This window comes from Diabrotica undecimpunctata, chromosome 9 (genome assembly GCF_040954645.1).
Source record: "Diabrotica undecimpunctata isolate CICGRU chromosome 9, icDiaUnde3, whole genome shotgun sequence".
Taxonomy (NCBI): Eukaryota; Metazoa; Arthropoda; class Insecta; order Coleoptera; family Chrysomelidae; genus Diabrotica; species Diabrotica undecimpunctata.
Window position 1 is genome coordinate 31042810 of NC_092811.1, and position 18180 is coordinate 31060989.

Genomic DNA, 18180 nt, shown 5'->3' on the forward strand with positions numbered 1-18180 from the left:
TAAGATAAAATCTAAAGAGACTAAAAAAAAACCGAACTAATAAACAAAACAGTTTCCGTGAGTAATGTAAAGGCCCCTGAAGATGTAAAACAAGTAATTGGAAACGGGTTAGAAAAGACCAATCTCACACAAGAATCAGGGGAGGAACCTGTCTGTGAGGAGGCCAAAAATATACAGAATGTAGTTGAAGAGAACCCTCTTGACATATGTACTGCGGACAAAGTATCTACATACGTAATTGTACAGTACGAAAGTAAGTTTTTCCCAGGAATAATTACTGACGAAAAAAATGGCAAGGTTTTAATCAGCACAATGGAAAACTATGGGAATGATTGGAAGTGGCCACAAAAAAAGGATGAAATTTGGTATGAAAAGGATGAGGTAATGGAAGAAATTCAACCACCTTTAAAAAAAATTCAAGGGGTTACTTTTTTGTTGAAGAGATCAATAAATATTATAAATTTTAGTAATTCGTGTTGATTAAAACTGTTGTAATAACAATTTTTTTTATTAAAACTACTATCCTTTTCATGTAATTTTATTAACATTTCTAGTAATTAAATATAATTTTTCTACCTTTAGTAAAAAAATGTGTTAGGTAACTAAAAATACTAGAAACTATCATCCTTATCTATGTAGAATTAAACAAATGGCCACAAATGGTTTCTGAATAAACCACATTAGGAGCAAAGTGGTCACAAATGGTACAAAGTTAGTTTTTATATGCTTTCTGAATTAAAAATACCTAACAAAATGTCCTTATAATTTAACTTCAAACGTAAGTGGTTATTAAATCAAACAAAGTTAACGTCATACGTTTGCTCAATTACAAGTCCGCAGCTCTAATTTTTGATTTTTAATGATTTATTAAGGCCAAGAAATTCCTTAAGATGGCCAAAAATGGTGCTGCTACCCTACTGCTTTATTATAAAATTTCGTGAAAAAACTGAAAAGGCCTGATGGTGTCACCATATCCCAAAAAGGGATTAGGACTGAGGAGGAGGATTATAAAATTTAAATTAATGCTTTATTGCTACTTTAATTAATGTATGTACTTAATAATGTTTAACTCGATGTTTATTGAACCACCGGAGTAGTAACTGATCGCATAGTTCTTGTTTAAATAAATATATTGTACATCATAAAACCTCTAATTACACTTATACTATTATCAAACTAATAACATTCAGTTATTCTGTTTATTTATTTTTATTTTGTTGATGTTTATTTTACTAAGCAAACAGTGTTATTCATGCAAATCACAATCAATATATAAAACAACTTTAAACTAAATAAAAATAATGATTTACAAATTACAGGAAAATATTTTTAGTAAAAACCGATCTATCTATACAAATGTTTTGGTTTACTTTATTAAGGCCTGCAGATATACTGGTCGTAACAAAGAGAATTTACAGTTTTATTCTCTATTTACAAACAACAAAGACATTTAATAAAGTTTTATTTACACCCAAAAAAATTATTAAATAAAAAAAAATCTAATTAGAGTTTTATTTTCTATGTCGACTTTTCATTCATTCTCTTCGTATTTCAATATTTCAATATGAGAAAACGATTGTATTCTATTAGAATAGAACAGAAATTAGTTTTGTATACTCTTATTTTTGTAATACGAGATATAATCTTTGGCCTAATTATTTTGCTCGTGGCCTCAGCACATCTGTTGCTCTTGGTCAGTCTCAGATTTATTTCACTTTTATTCCTTACATGTCTGATCAATAAGAGTACCTATATAAGTACATACATTCATCCACTTTCTCGAATTCTGCAACTGATCTATCCCCCATCTCCAAATTAACGCAGCCCCTGGTATTCCTTTTTTGTTTGAGATTTCCATGTACTTGGATTTGTTAATATTAGCTTTTAGTCCCATCAGTCTTTTTGCTATACTTGCCAGTTCTTTTCCATTTCTTGCAATGAGAACCACATCATCAGCGTATGCTAAGCATTGGTGCTCCTTGTATAAAACTCATGGACAAAAATATCGAATATTTTGGAATTTTCAAATTTTTGTTTTTTCAAAATAAATTCTGGTCAATCAAGTCGTTTATTGTAAAATAGAGTTTATTTTAACAATATTTAATAAACAATTTTAAGTTTTTATACGGATAAAATTCTGAAAAAAATAAATGTTTAATATTAGGTAAATAAGGTTATTTTACTCTAAACTTAAATGATAATTTAAATTGCTTAAACAAGTCGTTTTAACTAAAAGAAGTGCATGATCAGTAACGTGTATTTTCCCCTCTAGCTCTTATTACTGCTTGCATCTTTTACAGCATGCTTGCAAGTAAATTTTGGACATATCCTTGGGAAATTGCATTCCATTCATCCTGTGCAGCAAGCCGAAGCTGCTCTATCGTATTTGGAACGGGATTTCTTTGTCGTATCCAATGTAACCAACATAAAATATGACAAAACATGATCTTGCAGGATGTTTTAAACGTAAGAATCACTAGTCATCCGTCCAATCATTTCCACAAGTGCGGTACGTACCTCCCAACTAATACCTTCGCAAAGAATTATGCCATCAACTCCAAAACTAACGGTCTGGCCGAGACTGCAGCTGGCGAATCGTTCTCCAACTCTTCTGTAGACGTAGTTTTGACCATCTGGCTTCCATAATAGGATTCTGGTTTCATCAGTCAAAAGAACGTTTTTCCAGTTGTCGATATTCCACTAAATATGTGTTCTTGCAAATTCCAAACGACTAGATTTATGATTTTGGAGAAGACGTGGAACTTTGGCGGGGCGTCTGGGCTTTAACTTTGCTTCTTTTGATCTTCGTCTAACTATTTGTGAACTCACATTAACTTTTCTAACATTTAATAGCTCATTTCTGAGGTGCATCGATGTCAATGAACGATTTCGTGTAAAATTAAGAACCAAAAAACGGTCATCAATTGCGGTTGTGCACCTTGGGCGTCCTTGACCAGACCTTCATACAAAATTTCCTGTTTCGCGGTACCTTTTTAGAGTATTCGAAACTATAGATTCAGTTCTGCTGAGATGTCGTGCGATATCTTTTTGTGCATATCCTTCCTCGTACAAAATTGTAACGAAAATATTTTGCCTACCTCAGGGTACGAACATAGGGGTAGAAATAGGGGACAAAAACTATGGGGCGAAGATAGGGCAAGCAAAATAAACGCTACTAGTGCGTACGACACTCAGTTGGTTGTTGGAGAGCTGGGGTCGTGGATAAGTGAAATAAATGGGTCGGATTGGGGCAGCTACAAAAAAAATGAAAGGGTACTTACATAAATCTCCTGGACAAAATGAAATAAGATATGGCAGACAAGGTTACCTCTAGCTATTTAAATTTGGACGCCGCTTCGAAGAAAACTTCCTGCTGGAAAAAGAAAGAAAATTTCTTCTTCCCTAAAATCAAAAATACATACAAGGGTTAGGAGATTTTCTAAACTAAAATAAACAAAGGATCAGAGAAACAAATCAAACGTTTATTTTTGTCTCATACAAACAGTTATCAAACATAAAAATGGCACAAAAAATATACTATATAAATAGTTGCCAAATACAGAATAAAAAACTTATATGTGTCTGTTTACAAACTTCGTTTACAAAGGGGTTGAAGATACTACAAAACTTACAAATGTTATCGCACAGAGATTAACCTTTTTTTAAACAAACAAAAGAAATGAATATCGAAAAGAACAAAGCTAGCTGTCATATGTTAACATTATATTAAAAAAAACAATTAAAATGACAGCTGTTAAACCATAAAATTTACAATTTATTGTTTATTACAAATCCTTTAAATTTTAATGAAAGCAATTATTAATAATTATCAAAAAAATTGTCTGTCTTTACTTTAAAAATTAAAATGTTAGTTGTTACCTGGATTCACAGTTTAGCACTTAACTTTTAAAAAAAACTTGTTAACATCTATGGGACTGGAGCTGCAAAGGACATAACTCTCAACTTGAATAAAAATAAACCATTTCCATACGTAGGCAGGAACGATTGGAATAGAAACTTGATGGAGGAAATCAAGCTGTCGACGGGGACATTCTATATACACATTTTCCAAATTTCATCAGTGCCGGTGTACTGCACAAATCTTATGGGTGGTTACTCTGATCTAAATTGCCACATTGCATAGAGTATCATCACCTTAACCGGTCTTAAGATATTACACAAAAAAAATTGAATCGACTCGCGATTCAAAATCTCTTCTGTCTGCTTTGCTTGGGGCTTAAATGTCGACTCCTCGATGCCTTACATTTTACAAATTTCAACGCAAAATAAATTTCCCTTTACGTCTCACAGCTAGTTTTTGCCTACAAACTTAAAACAAACAATCTACCCTTTTTTGACCTCGTTCTTAGCAACGAACCGACAAAAAACTTCTTGAGTATTTACTTTTAAATTGGTTAACTGGAAATTTTTTACCTCACAATACATACAGAGAATAGGGGAATATTAATGTAAACAAAGACAAAAAAATATTCTGTTAATACGTCTTAGAAGAACCGTATACCTGACTTACAATATTATATTAGGGGACTCGAAACAACTTTTAAACATTCCAGTTTATTGCGTTTTAAAATTCATTTGCAAACAGAGAAACGAAAATATTCCACTAAATATAAAACGCTACAAAATTACAATATGTGCTACTTGGACTTCATCGCAGTGTCGAATTGGTGGGATACTTACTTTAAACTTAGTTAAATAAAAACAGTTTTTAATTAAACTTAATAAATTAAACTAAAAATAACCGACTTAGTGTGATTTTTGCTTTACGTGAAGAAGGTTTTTTATGGTAAAATGTACGAATGACACTAACCACTGAATAAACGTCAAAATAAACATCAAAATATTTACCAGTTGAGTACATCAGCCTCCTATATGAGTATTATCAGTAATCTAAAATTATTTTGAAATAATAGTAACTACAAAAAAAAAATTGGAAAATTCCAAAATATTCGATATTTTTGTCCATGAGTGTAGTTCCGGACCTATATATCTCACTAACCCTTACAATTTTTTCTAGAACTGTATTGAACAACAAGATAGACAACGGGTCTCATTGGCGAACATCTTTTTTACTTCGAATTCTTCTGAGACTGTATCGTTGCATTCCACAGCACAAATGGTTTGTCTAATTGTTATTCTTACCAATCTTAATATACTTTCTGGCACTTGGTATTCTTTTAGCGTTTTTATTAATTTGTTTTTGTCTATTGTATTGTAGGCTGCTTTGTAATCAATGAAAAAGTACTTGTGCTGGAATGTTGTATTCATAGCAATTGTTCAGGATTTGTTTTATTATAAAAATTTGATCGGTTGTTGATCTTTCCTTGTGAAATCCTCCCTAATATTCTCCTAGATTTCTCTCCACATATATTTTTAATCGTTTTTTAATTAGTATGGCGAGCACTTTGTATATTACCTCTAACAAGGATATTCCTTTATAGTTTGCGCATTCAATTTTATCACCCTTTTTGTGTATACGAATTATAATGGACTTATTTCTATTCTTGAGGCATTTCTTTGGTATCCCACCCATGTAGTATTAACTCACTAAGTTAGTTTATTAAAGCCTCTCCTTCATATTTTAAGTTCTCTGCCACAATGCCGCTCTCAGCGGGGCTTTTCTAATTTTTCATATTTTTATTATTTCTTCAATTTTTTTTCTTGTGGTTTTTGGTATTTCTTCTACTAATCTTTGGATTTAGGAACATTATAATTTTCTTCAGTAGTCACTCCGTCATTTAACAGCTCTTCGAAACATTCTTTCCACCTTTCACATAATTGGTCTTCGTCCACTATGAGGTTTCCTTGCTTATCCTTTATATTTATGGTTCTTTCCTGATGGCCGGTTTTAATGTATTTTACCACTTTGTAAAAATTTTTTATCAACATACTTTCTTTTCCGCACCCTCTTGTTTTTTCGATCGCAAACTGTTTAATCTCAAATCTGATCTTTTTGTTAAGTCTGTTCTACATTCGTCATCGAACCAGTGATTTTTCTAAATATTTTTATTCTTGGTATGTTGTTTGACGTTGCTTTCTTTATAGTGTTTGTCATTTTCAAGAACTTTTGTTGTATGATACTCACAGTAGCAATATTTTGTTTGGCGTAGGTTTCTTGTATATCCTTTTGATAATCCTGCATTACCTCAAATTTTCGCAGTTTGTGAAAATTAAATTTAGGTTGTACCTACTTTCTTTTTCCATTTATGCTTTTTAATTATTGCATTTACCATATTAATTCTAAAAAGAAATGATCAAAGTCTACGTCAGCTCCTCGGCACGTTTTCACATCTAGTATTAAATTGGCTAATTTCTCTTGTATTAAGATGTGATCTGTTTGATAAGCGTGTATATTTATCAGCGATATTATGTTCTCTTTTTCTTTAATTCTAATTAAACACATTCTGCCAGATTTTGTTACAAATCATTTTTTCTGCTTCCAGAAAACTTACTCCAAAATTCCTATTATCGCCACCACTTGTATAAAACGTGTATGGACTAATCGTTTCAATGTTATTTCCAGTCAAATGTATTTCTTGTATTGCTATGATGTGTATTTGATATTTTTTAAGTTCTTCAATTAGGTTAATTAATGCTACCTCTTCGTATACTCCTCATATATTCCATGTCGCAGTATTTCGCTACGTATTCTAATTTTTTGTTTTGCTATTTATATTCAAACTCATTGTCCTGTTCATCTACTATCTTCCTATCTACTTGACCCTTAAATGTCTACTAAATTCGCTCCTGTCTAAATACTAAGTTCGACTAAATCACACGTCTATACAATGCTAGTAGCTAAATTGAGTCGCTCGGAAGCAGAGTGGCCTAACTGATTTTTTTGTATAATTCAGATAGGTAGTACAATAGATGGCATTTTATCATATCTTTCATTTCAAAGTGGCTCAAATAACATTTCACTGTATACCAAGAGATGGCGTGAGTTGTACAGTTAGGCTACGTAAACATTTCATATGATCTAGTTATGGAAATGTGGCCCAAGTGACAGTTGGGCCAGTGTGCAGTATGATATTTTAGACATTTTCACTCTTGTCATGTTGTCTAACGTTAATTCGTTTTTTAAAGTACTATCAGCCTTTTATACGGTTTATGTTTATGAAAGAAAACAAAGTGGACAAACTTTAAAAGACACGTGAGCACTGGAATTAACATAGTTCTAGTTATAGACAACCCACGAGAAATAGAAGACAGTCCTAGAGTTGGAAAACATCATCCAACAAGCACTCAGAAACTACACTACAGAAGAGGAAGTAGAAATGCACACGGGAAGATTTAGGGATATACCACAAGAAATAAAAGATTTAATAAGGGAAAAGAACAGAGCAAAGCAGACAGCGAGAAGGACAAGGAACCAGGCAGACAAATATAGAGCAAATAGGCTAAACAGAGAGGTCAAAACAGCACTACAACAACACCGTAATGAAAGCTGGGAAAACCACATAAGAGACATGGAGGAGCAAGGACCAAATATGCAAAATATTTGGAGGCTCCAGAAAATACTGAGAAACGACAGAAAGCAAATCCCTCCATTACATGGGGAAAACGGAATAGTCTACACCACAGGAAAAAGCAGAGGTAATGAGGAGTACTCTTGAAAGAGAGTGTACATTAAATTACCACCCAGACGAGGACATCGACTTCTAGAAGAAGTCGAAAGACAAAGAGGGAGACCCGAAAACCCGAACGAAATCATCCCTCCTACATCACCAAAGGAGTTAAACGAGCTAATTCAAAATAGCTCGCCGAAAAAAGCACCTGGTCCCGATCAAATAACGAACAGGGCTCTAAAATACTTACCAGCGAGAGCCATAGTATATCGAACAAATATTATCAACGCGATGCTAAGATTCAAGAAATTCCCAAACAGATGGAGAGAGGCCCATGTCATAATGTTACCAAAGCCCGGAAAAAACAGCACATTCCCGCAAAACTACAGGCGAATAAGCTTACTACCTGCAATCAGCAAGATTGTAGAGAGAATAATACTCAGCAGACTCCAAGCTGAAACAGACAGATTAGATATAATACCCGAAGCCCAATTCGAGTGACTCCTGTTTTTACCTTAGTTAATACACCTCGCTCCAATGAATTGTTACACCCGTACGTAATTCTTAGGGGTGAACATTTTTCACAGGCTGGGTTTAATTAAATTGCTTGCTTGCTTGCTCTTGAGTAACGGTGAGTAAATTATTGTATTTTATATTAATAGTGTAAATTAATAGTGATTGTAAATATCTCAGGTCATAATTTAAATTAAGATTCTAAAAAATTTTTTACGATTATAACCTTAAAATTATAACTTTAAAATAAAGAAAGCAGGCTCGTTGTATACATAGACATATAATATATATTGTATGTCCATGGTTTTCTAAGCGATGTTGCAAAAAGTAAAAAAGAAAATATTTTGTTTATAGTTTCGAAATGCCGTTGTCGGATACATCCAGTACTCGTGAACCCAGCGAATTTGAAACAAATTCTGGCTCTGACTTCCATCTACCATCTGATGATGAGTCTTCTACAACTAGGGAAAGCTTCAAAGAAGATGGACTTGTGGAACCTGGATCAAGTAGGGGTAAAAAACGTAAGAAAAATAAGTCAGTTTGGAAAAGATCTAAGTCTAAGTTGGAAAGAAGTCCAAGAAAATCATATTTTAATTCTCGTGGTAGAATTGTGTCTGAGAAACAATTTTTTGATGGAGTTTGTAGCTGTCCACGAAAGTGTAATTTTTTGTTATCTCTTGAAGAAAAAAAAATATTTTCTAAAGTTTCTACAACTTATCTGATTTTAATTTACAGACTGCTTACATTAATATACAAGTAAATGTTGTCAATAAAGGTCGACATGCAGTAGCTCAAAATCATAATAAACGTTCTAAGACACGAATTTTTACATTACCGAAAGAATCAGATGATATAGTATCTGTTTGCAAATTATTTTTCAAAAAATGGAAGGCTCACCAGAGTTTTAATAAACAAATCAAGAAATGGCGAATTAATCAATACGTTACTAAATAAAAGAAGCAAGCACCCTCCTAAAAATAAGACAAAGGAAACGGATATTCAAAATATACAAGATTTCATTAACAATTTTGCCAAATATACATCCCACTATAGCCGCAACACAAATTCTAATCGAGAGTATATGCCACCTGATTTAAATACCTCAAAACTTTTTGATTCGTATGAGCAAAGTGAAGAACCAGAAGTGAAGGTATCCAAATTCGTCTTATCGAAAATATTTGATGAAGATTTTAATCTTCATTTCCGTTATCCTCTCACTGACACTTTCAAACAATGTGACATAACATAAAAATAAAAAGCTGTGTAGGTGTAGAAAAAAGCAGAATGGAAACAGTAAAAGAGTTACCCCTACGGAAGGCAGAAGCACCATGACTGTCTCCAATACTTTCAGTCCCACAGTCATACATCACAAGTTTCTAGTTTCTGGTCACTCCTATATGCCATGTGACAGAGACTTTGGAGTGATCGAAAAACAAAAACGATATTTTAACGACATTTTTTTGCCAGACGATTGTGTGAAAGTTATTTTCAGTTTCAAAAAGAAGAACAAATTTCCGGTATTTATTAAAAACTAGAGAAGTTACTTACAAACCTAAAAAAAGGAGAGCAATATATAAAATTAGAATGGCTAAAAATACAGTAGCTAATGTTCAAAGCAAAAGAGCCCTTCAAAATTTATTTTAAATATTCTAATAAAGAGAGTGTATTATTTAATTGTGTTGACGTCTCAAAAAAAAGAACAGACTTCTTTGAGATAAAAAAGAGAAAACTTCCACTTTGACATCCTCTATCCTGCTGGAAGATCCATAGAGCAACTAAAATATAAAGACCTCGACAGTCTTCTTCCTTACATTCTGCTGGTCTATTATGAATTTTACACAAACCTGAAGACAAACGTGGACGCAATAGATAATGATATTGGATCGGAAACAGATGAATAGGTGACCCAAGTGAAAGTTTTATGTTTTTTCGTACAAGCTTAATATTTGACATAGTGGCTTAATTGACTTTTTTTGTAGGGGGAACCCGGGGTGGAACGGTGTATCGGGGCAGAATGGGAAACCGACATGATATTACCTACAAACGATATAGATGCGCGAATATCGCACAAAACGCTTAGTTCATCACGTCGAGTCGTATGAAGTAGTCGTTGTCAGTCTGGGAGTACGCATGGTTGGTGTTTTATCGGAGATCAAAGAAGAAACCTGTAAATTCTAATTTTTTCGCTGTGTCGCTAAGGTAATTATACTTTTTACTATTCTTTTTTTCGAAATCAACCTTACATGTTTGTTTCAATATACTTTTAGCTTTCTAAAACTATAGTAATGACTCGCGTCCAATAAACATAACCTATTATAACACTAATGTTTGTGGGAACGGTTGTCTGGGGCACAATGGATGGGGCACAATGGGGTATTTCCCATTCGTATTTTCTCATTTGAAATTCTCGTATTGATTATGTTTTTGAAGTTATACTTCTATACGCGCGCTCCACGTTGGAAATTTGTATGGGAGTGAATCTGTGAAATCATTACATATGTAAGATAATGAGTAAGAGAGAGACAGAAGATATATTTTCTCTCTATTCCTCTCTCGAATATAAAAATGTTCCTTTTGTATATATATTTAATATTATATATATATATATATATATATATATATATATATATATATATATTATATATATATTATATATATATATATATATACATATAATATTGTATATATAATAAAATATTTATTAATATTATTATTTATGTGATATGTTTTGTATTATTTATTAAATGTTTATAATTATATTAGTCTTTTGTATTTCAAAATAATAATCTCAATAAATCACTGTAACTATGACCCAGAACTGTCAATTTTGAAATACGTTTGTGTCATGTCCTAGGTAGTATAGTAGTCAGTATCCCCGCCTGTCACGCGGGAGACCGGCGTTCGATTCCCAGTCGGGGAGGACTTTTTTATTAATATTATTACATGTTAAATGAAACATATGGGTAAGTAGAAAAGTTATGTATATTATTGTCATTTTTAAATACTTATGAATATTGCAGTGTATTGTATTGTATTTTTATATTAATAACAAAATAAACAATGCATTTTACTGCAGAGTATGCGTAAAAAAATTTTTGCATTCAACTCCTTTCATACATATATAAAAATAAAAATATACATTTTCATCAAAATATTGATTCAATCCTTCATTTACTATACTCCTATTACAGGTCAAATGTTGTTTATTAATTGTTAGTAAGTTGTTATTAATTCTGTTTCTCTTTCTGCTATGTCTTACCTATAGCATTACATATGTAATGATTGTGCAGATTGACTCCCAAATAAATTGGTAACGGCGAATGCGTGTATAAAAGTGTAACTTCTACCGGCAGTCCCACTGGACTGCCACACCCGTTTTTGTTTATTTATTGATAGCAGATGGTACGTAACTACAAAAAGAAAACCACCCGGCAGTCGTGGTCTACCGATCGCGATTTTATGAAGGAAGCTGTAGATGCGGTTATCAGTGGACAAATGGGATATGTGGCTGCGTCTAATCGGTTTGGTGTCCTATCATTAACGCTGGAGCGATATTTTCAGAAAAGACGGGAGAATTCAGACGCTGTCATTGATAAAACGTGAAGAAAGTATAAAACTGTTTTCACTATTAAGCAAGAGCTTGAGCTTGTCGTTTATCTGAAAAATGTGCAAAAACAACTGTTCGGCATGACTATAAAAGATTTTGCTGACTAGCATACCAGATAGCAGAAAAGAATAACTGCAAGCAAAACTGGCTTGGAAATGGCAGAAGAAGACTGGTGTAAAGGTTTTTTCAAACGTCACCCTGATTTAAGCTTAAGAACACCCGAAGAATCTTCTGGAGCATGCGCTATGGGATTCAATAGAGTAGCAGTATCGAATTTTTTTAATCTGCTTAATGAAATTCTGGACAAGCACGAATTAGATACCACTAAAATTTTCAATTGTGATGAAACGGGTATTAGCGTGGTTCCCAAGCAGTTTTCGAAAATAATAGCTGTTAGAGGACAACGTCAAGTAGGTGTCTTAAGTTCTGCTGAAAGAGGCACCACTGTCACAGCCGAAATATGTTGCTCAGCTGCCGGATGTTACATGCCCCCAATGTTAATATTTCCGCGAAAAAAGAAACAACGTGAATTTGAAGCAAGTCTCCCACCAGGAGGCTGGGCTGAAGTTAGCGTCTCTGGTTGGATAACTGCAGAGATTTTCGTAAAATGGCTACAACAATTCATTCTGTTTTCTAAAACGACGAAAGAACACCCAGTTCTGTTACTTCTTGACGGGCATACGTCACACACAAAGAACTTGGCCGCAATAGATCTAGCACGTGATAATGGTGTGTTAATGTTGTGCTTCCCTCCTCATTGCTCTCACAAAATTCAACCATTGGGCGTTGCATTCATGAAGCCCTTGAGCTTGTATTAGGAGGATGAAATAAGGAAGTGGCTCAGGTCGCATCTAGGAAGAGTGGTTCAGCTTTTCGACGTATCAACACTTTTTCGCCAGGCTTTTTTCATTGCAGCAAATATGAGAACTGCCATTAATGGCTTTGAAAAATCTGATATCTGGCCATCCAAAATAAATAAATTCACCGATGATGACTTTCTACCATCAGCAACAACAGATATTCCCTTGGAAAATCCTGTTGGCAGTACAATCCAGGAAACATCGCCGGCTATGGCAGAGACAACTGACAACGCCAACTACACCAGTACAGAAGCATTTATCCTCAGCCCATGTTCATCCCACACCCGTAGTTGATAATCCTGTCAAAAATAATCCATCCGTACCGACAATTGACGAAAATCTTCCCCCACCAGTGAATGTCGCTAAACCCGGATGTACTTGGATGGCCGATTCCCCTGTTCGTACTAATGCCGATACACATTTTTCAGTCACGTCGCCAAGAGACCTAATTCCGTTGCCAAAAGTTAAAGCCGGAACAAAAACAGCTGTAAAAAAAACGTAGAAAGACTGCTGTCATTACCGCCTCACCTTATAAGGTTAAACTGGAAGAATCTTTAAAAAAGATGCAAGTTATAAAGGAAGCTAAAGTGAAAAAAATTAAACAGATTAATGTTTAAAAATGATGAAAACAAACCCAGAGAAATTGAAACTCAACGAAAAATGATAGAAAATAAGATGATTGTTCTTATTGTTTGGCTATTGTTCTAATATGTTCTATGTTAAAACTAAGGCAAAGAAACAAAAAATATCTGAAATTGAATCAAAAGATAGCACAGATGAAGAAGGTACGGTCTGCTTGTATTGCCATTGTTCTTGTAGCATTTGTAAGAAATGTGCACATCTAGCATGTGCTGGTTTAGATAGTGACGATGTTAAAAGCGTTCTCGTCTGTGAACTTTGCCAATGATATTAGCTATAGTATGGGGCACCCATTGTACCCCGGAGGGTGGGGCAGAATGGGAAATTTCCCTTTATGAAAGTAATGCACATTTTTCTCAGAAACATTTGTTTTTTTATAACTTTAGCTACATTTTCCTTGTAAAGAAATAAATAAATAAATATAAGATTAGTCAAATGATGGTGTAGTTTCATTAAATATTGCATACATTACTATCAAACTTAGGTACCCCGTTCCACCCGTGGTTCCCCTAGAAGAAAAGATTTTTTTTGTTAATGTTTTACTCATTCGACTCATATAATATATAAAGTTCCAGGAATGTTTGTGTTAGTAATTAAAATAATACTGGTTAATAAAAAAACATTTTCATTTTTAGCTAAATTCTTTATTTGCCGATATCTCAAAACATCAATTTTACACTTAGGCCATTGTGCTTCTGAGAGACTCAATTTAGTCACTTGCTTTAGAGACTTGCTTTAACTACTGGAACCGTGTAAATTCGCCTTAAGAGAAAAATGTATGTCTAGTTGCAGGTATTAACCTCTGAATCATATTCATAAAACTTCTACGTCTTATATAAATAGTATTAGTCTTTGAGTCAATACTAGTCGACATAGAACTTTAAATCATATTAAAAATTTTGTTGAAACAGCTACGTTGTTTACAAACTATGAGTAGTTGTCCAAATTTGTTTAAGTTAATTAAAAACCTGCTGGTTGTTTTTAATTGAAGTTTATTCCATTCGAAACTTGTCTGCGAAATTAATCATTTCATGAAATTTAAAACGTTTTTCCCTCGGTCTGAAAATTATTTTTTCCGTTTACCCGACGGCATTAGAATATTCTTTATTTTTGGAATTATTAAAAAATGCTTTAAATCAAATTTTGTTTGTAAAAGAGAAGTATCTAAAACTACAACGTTTTTAATTAGACCTAAAAATGTTTTGTCAGCGAAGTTGGAACTTTTATGTACGAGGAATGTTTTAAATATGCGCATAAATATTTCGAATATATGCGTTGTTTTTATCATTTGCGTATTTTTATGCACTTCATTTTTGTCGAATTTTTGCTTACGGAAGTCCAGATAAGGGTAAAACTAGAAAATTAATTAAAACTATGTTTATACAGTGTGTTCCAATGAAAATTTGACCCCCTAGAAACTCAGAAACCAAGAGTTTCTTCAACATTCAAGAAAACACGTCAAGTGTGGTCAAGTTGCACACTTTTTTCTCTACAAGACACTCCATTTTTCTTAATTTACGTAATAACTAGACTTCGGCAAATATGCAAATAAAAATGTAGAAAATATGCGCATAAATATGCACGTGTTTACCCAAAAATATGCAAATATTTTACAAAATATGCATACAAATAAATAAAAAAATCGTAAAATAGTAACAATTTTATTTAAAAAAAAAAGTGTACATAACTAAATATTTCCTACTATTCATTAAGATTTACATTTATTTTAAGTAACTACATCATTTTTAAGTATGAATAAACTTATTTAGAATTATGGTAACAATAAATGACCAAGTGGTGTTCAAAATTTTCTAACAAAAACTTGTGGCTTCTGTCTGAGTACATATATTTATATATGGAAAAACTTCGTTCAACATCAACTGATGTAACGGGAGCATTTTTCAAACTAACCAAAACATTTGGTTCTAAATTAATTGTTTCCGAAATATTTCCAGCTAGAACACTGACTACTTCAGAAAGAATATGGTAACCTTTATTTTTTTCCATAGTAGCTTCAAATTTTTTTAAAATATCTTTTCCAATATTACCTCTAACGTTCCGACAACATGACGCAAATTCTTTTATTAATGCTGTACTTTAGAACAATGACAGTTTTGGTGATTCTAACTGAGTAATTGTTTTTTGAACAAAACTAAAATTTGATTTTATAAATGAAAGTTCTTGTTGAAGCAAGTTACTCTAAAAAGTTTGTTTAGAATCCAAAAGAGATTGGGAACTTTCATCTGTTAACGTATCAATTATGTTCTTTATTTTAACAAACTGATCTGCATAAAAATTAGCTGCTTCTAACCATGTTCCCCATCGCGTTAAAATAGGTTGTGGTGGAAGAGGAATGTTAGGTAGCATTTCTTTATAAAGTTGAATTCTTATAGGAGATTTAAGAAATACTTTTTTGACACTGGATATCATGGTATTTACAAGAGGAAACTTTTTTCGTATTTCCTCTGCAACTCTGTTTAATCCATGCGCTACACAAGTAACATGTATTAAATCTGGGAAAAATATTTTTAAATTTTGTCCTGCTTTCACCATATAAGGAGCAGCATCCGATAAAATAAGCAGTAATTTATTAGAAGGAATAGTTGTCGGAAGAAAAAAAGTTGCTAATGTTTCTTGTATAAAACGCGAAATTGTTAAAGCATTTGTTTTCTCAAGTTGCTGGCATGAAATAAGATGAGATTTTGGTAAGGTATCTTCTTTAAGAACACCAATCAATAAATGAGCAATATACTTTCCTGAGGAATCAGTGGTTTCATCTACAGATATGTAAAAATAATTATCTGCAATTTCTTCCTTAATATTAATTAACACCGACGAGTATAGCCCGTTCACATTATTTCTTCTTAGAAACCGATCACTTGGAACATTAAGTTTGCAATATTTTTTTAGAAACGAACTAAAATTTAGATTTGCTAATTTTAAAAGCGGTATGTTTGCAGACACTAATGCGCGACACAAGTCTTCATTAAAAGTTTCTTGCTCATCTAATTTTTTTGAAGTAGATTGGAAACATTTAGCCATTGAAGTTTGATGTTTTCCTCCTATTTTTCCTTTTTTTGCAATGTGTGAAGCAGTTCTCACATGTTGGTCTATCTGAAATTTCTTCTCACATGCTATCTATAAATAAAAATAAAAACCTTTATTTTAACCCAACCTTTAAAATATAAAAATATACAAGGTGTTTTTGGTTAATCAAATAACTGGTTTGGAAAAAAAAAACACTCGCCAAGTGTTTTAAATGCAGTATTAATCCACAAATTAGTTTTTGTTACTAACCATTAGTACATCATATAACTTATTTTAAAATTCAACAAAAGTTTTTTTTTTTGTTAATTCAATTACAATAAAAATAATTGTGTTTTAGAATAGCTGACACTAAAGGAAGCTATTTTTCATTTAAAAACAACCTACGAGTACTAAATTTCAAGTAAATACGTTTATTGGTTTTAAAGTTATTGTTGTTATTAACTAAAAGAATTTAATTTTTTTTTAATTTTAACACCCTGTATCTCGAAAAGTAAATAAGTTTGACCCCTCATTAACTATATCGTTTTGTTCAATTTTTCGAGAAGTATCTACAGTCAAACGTTGTAAGTGTCATTTGGACACACCCTGTATGTATGAAATATTAGATATTTAATAGAAAATATTAGATACTTACAATTTTGCCACAGACTGAACAGTAGATTTTTCCCATATCCATAGACAGCTCTTTATAAGGTTTAATCCAAGTTGAAGCACTGGTTGTTTTAGGCATTATAAAATCACAATCTTCCTTTTTGTTACGTACAACGAGTGTTTACGCTTTGAATATCAAAACAAAAATGATTTACAAATCTGAGCATCAAATTATAAATGTTTAGGTACCTAATTCAATAAACTGGGAGATTTTGGAAAATCCCTAAATTTGGAACAAAACTATTAGCCGTTTACCTGCTGTTAAGATACAATAAATTGTAGATAGATTTGGGGATTAGATCATAAAATGCAAATAAGCGAACCCTTAGCGATTATCCAATAACTGAATGCCTCAGTGACCGAGACTTTCTAAGAATGTTGAGGGCTACTTAAATTGATCTTCTTTGAAATTGTAAATGTTTTGTACCTGTAGAGATTACGTACTTAGATCATTTCTTGATTAAAATGACTACAAAATTTTATACAAGAATTGAAATAAATTGGTATGTTTAAAAATTTTCAAATACAGTATAAAAATCTGAACTTTTATGCACTTTATGCAAACTTTTATACAAATATGCCAAAATATGAAATATTTGCATAAAATATGCACAATATGCAAAATATGCAATATGCATATTTGCCGAAGTCTAGTAATAACAATAAAAACATAAAATTTCACCGAATTAACCAATTAAATGTTCTTAGTAACCTCCAATACTATAATTCGATCAACCTGCAAATCGATATCAACACGCCACTGTGTTGAAGATATTTGTTTTTTTCTTTTTGTAGAAATATCACTTTTTCATATGAATTTTTTTTAAAGATAAGGAATCCTAATTATCTTCTTTAGTGTTTACCATGTTACCTTTGATTTGAGATTTGTCAACGACTGATTAATCAGAGATATTATTGCAAAGGTTTACGAAAATGGGATTTTCTGGTGAAGAAATAATAGACTTTGTTAAGCTATACAAGGGATCTTTAATATGAATCACCAAAAAAAAACGTAAGTCACCAATACGTTAAACATTTAACTGATAAGTTTGAAGCTACAGGTGAAGTTAACAACACAAAACGCGAAGTAGACCGTTGAGTATTAAATGAAGCAGTTGAAGTCTCGGTATTGGGTCATTTACAAATGGATAATTGACAGTATATCAGACAACTATCTCAATTAATTGCTCGGTAGCTTTTGCATATTCTATGCTCTCCTTATTTTGGGATTGCTACCATAATTCCCTTCTTTCATTCTTCGGGCAATATTTCT

The 18180-nt window shown here is 32.4% G+C and overlaps 1 protein-coding gene across 1 annotated transcript; it reads left to right on the plus strand.

The window, feature by feature from the left end:
• The first annotated feature begins 11864 nt into the window (after positions 1-11864).
• Positions 11865-12527, plus strand: LOC140450507 (uncharacterized). Its single transcript, XM_072544162.1, has one exon. The coding sequence runs from the start codon at positions 11865-11867 to the stop codon at positions 12525-12527; it is 663 nt and encodes a 220-aa protein (XP_072400263.1).
• Positions 12528-18180: the final 5653 nt, after the last annotated feature.

Excerpts from the sequence above, each read along its gene's own strand:
- LOC140450507 (XM_072544162.1), top strand. The coding sequence starts at position 11,865 with ATGGCAGAAGAAGACTGGTGTAAAGGTTTTTTCAAACGTCACCCTGAT.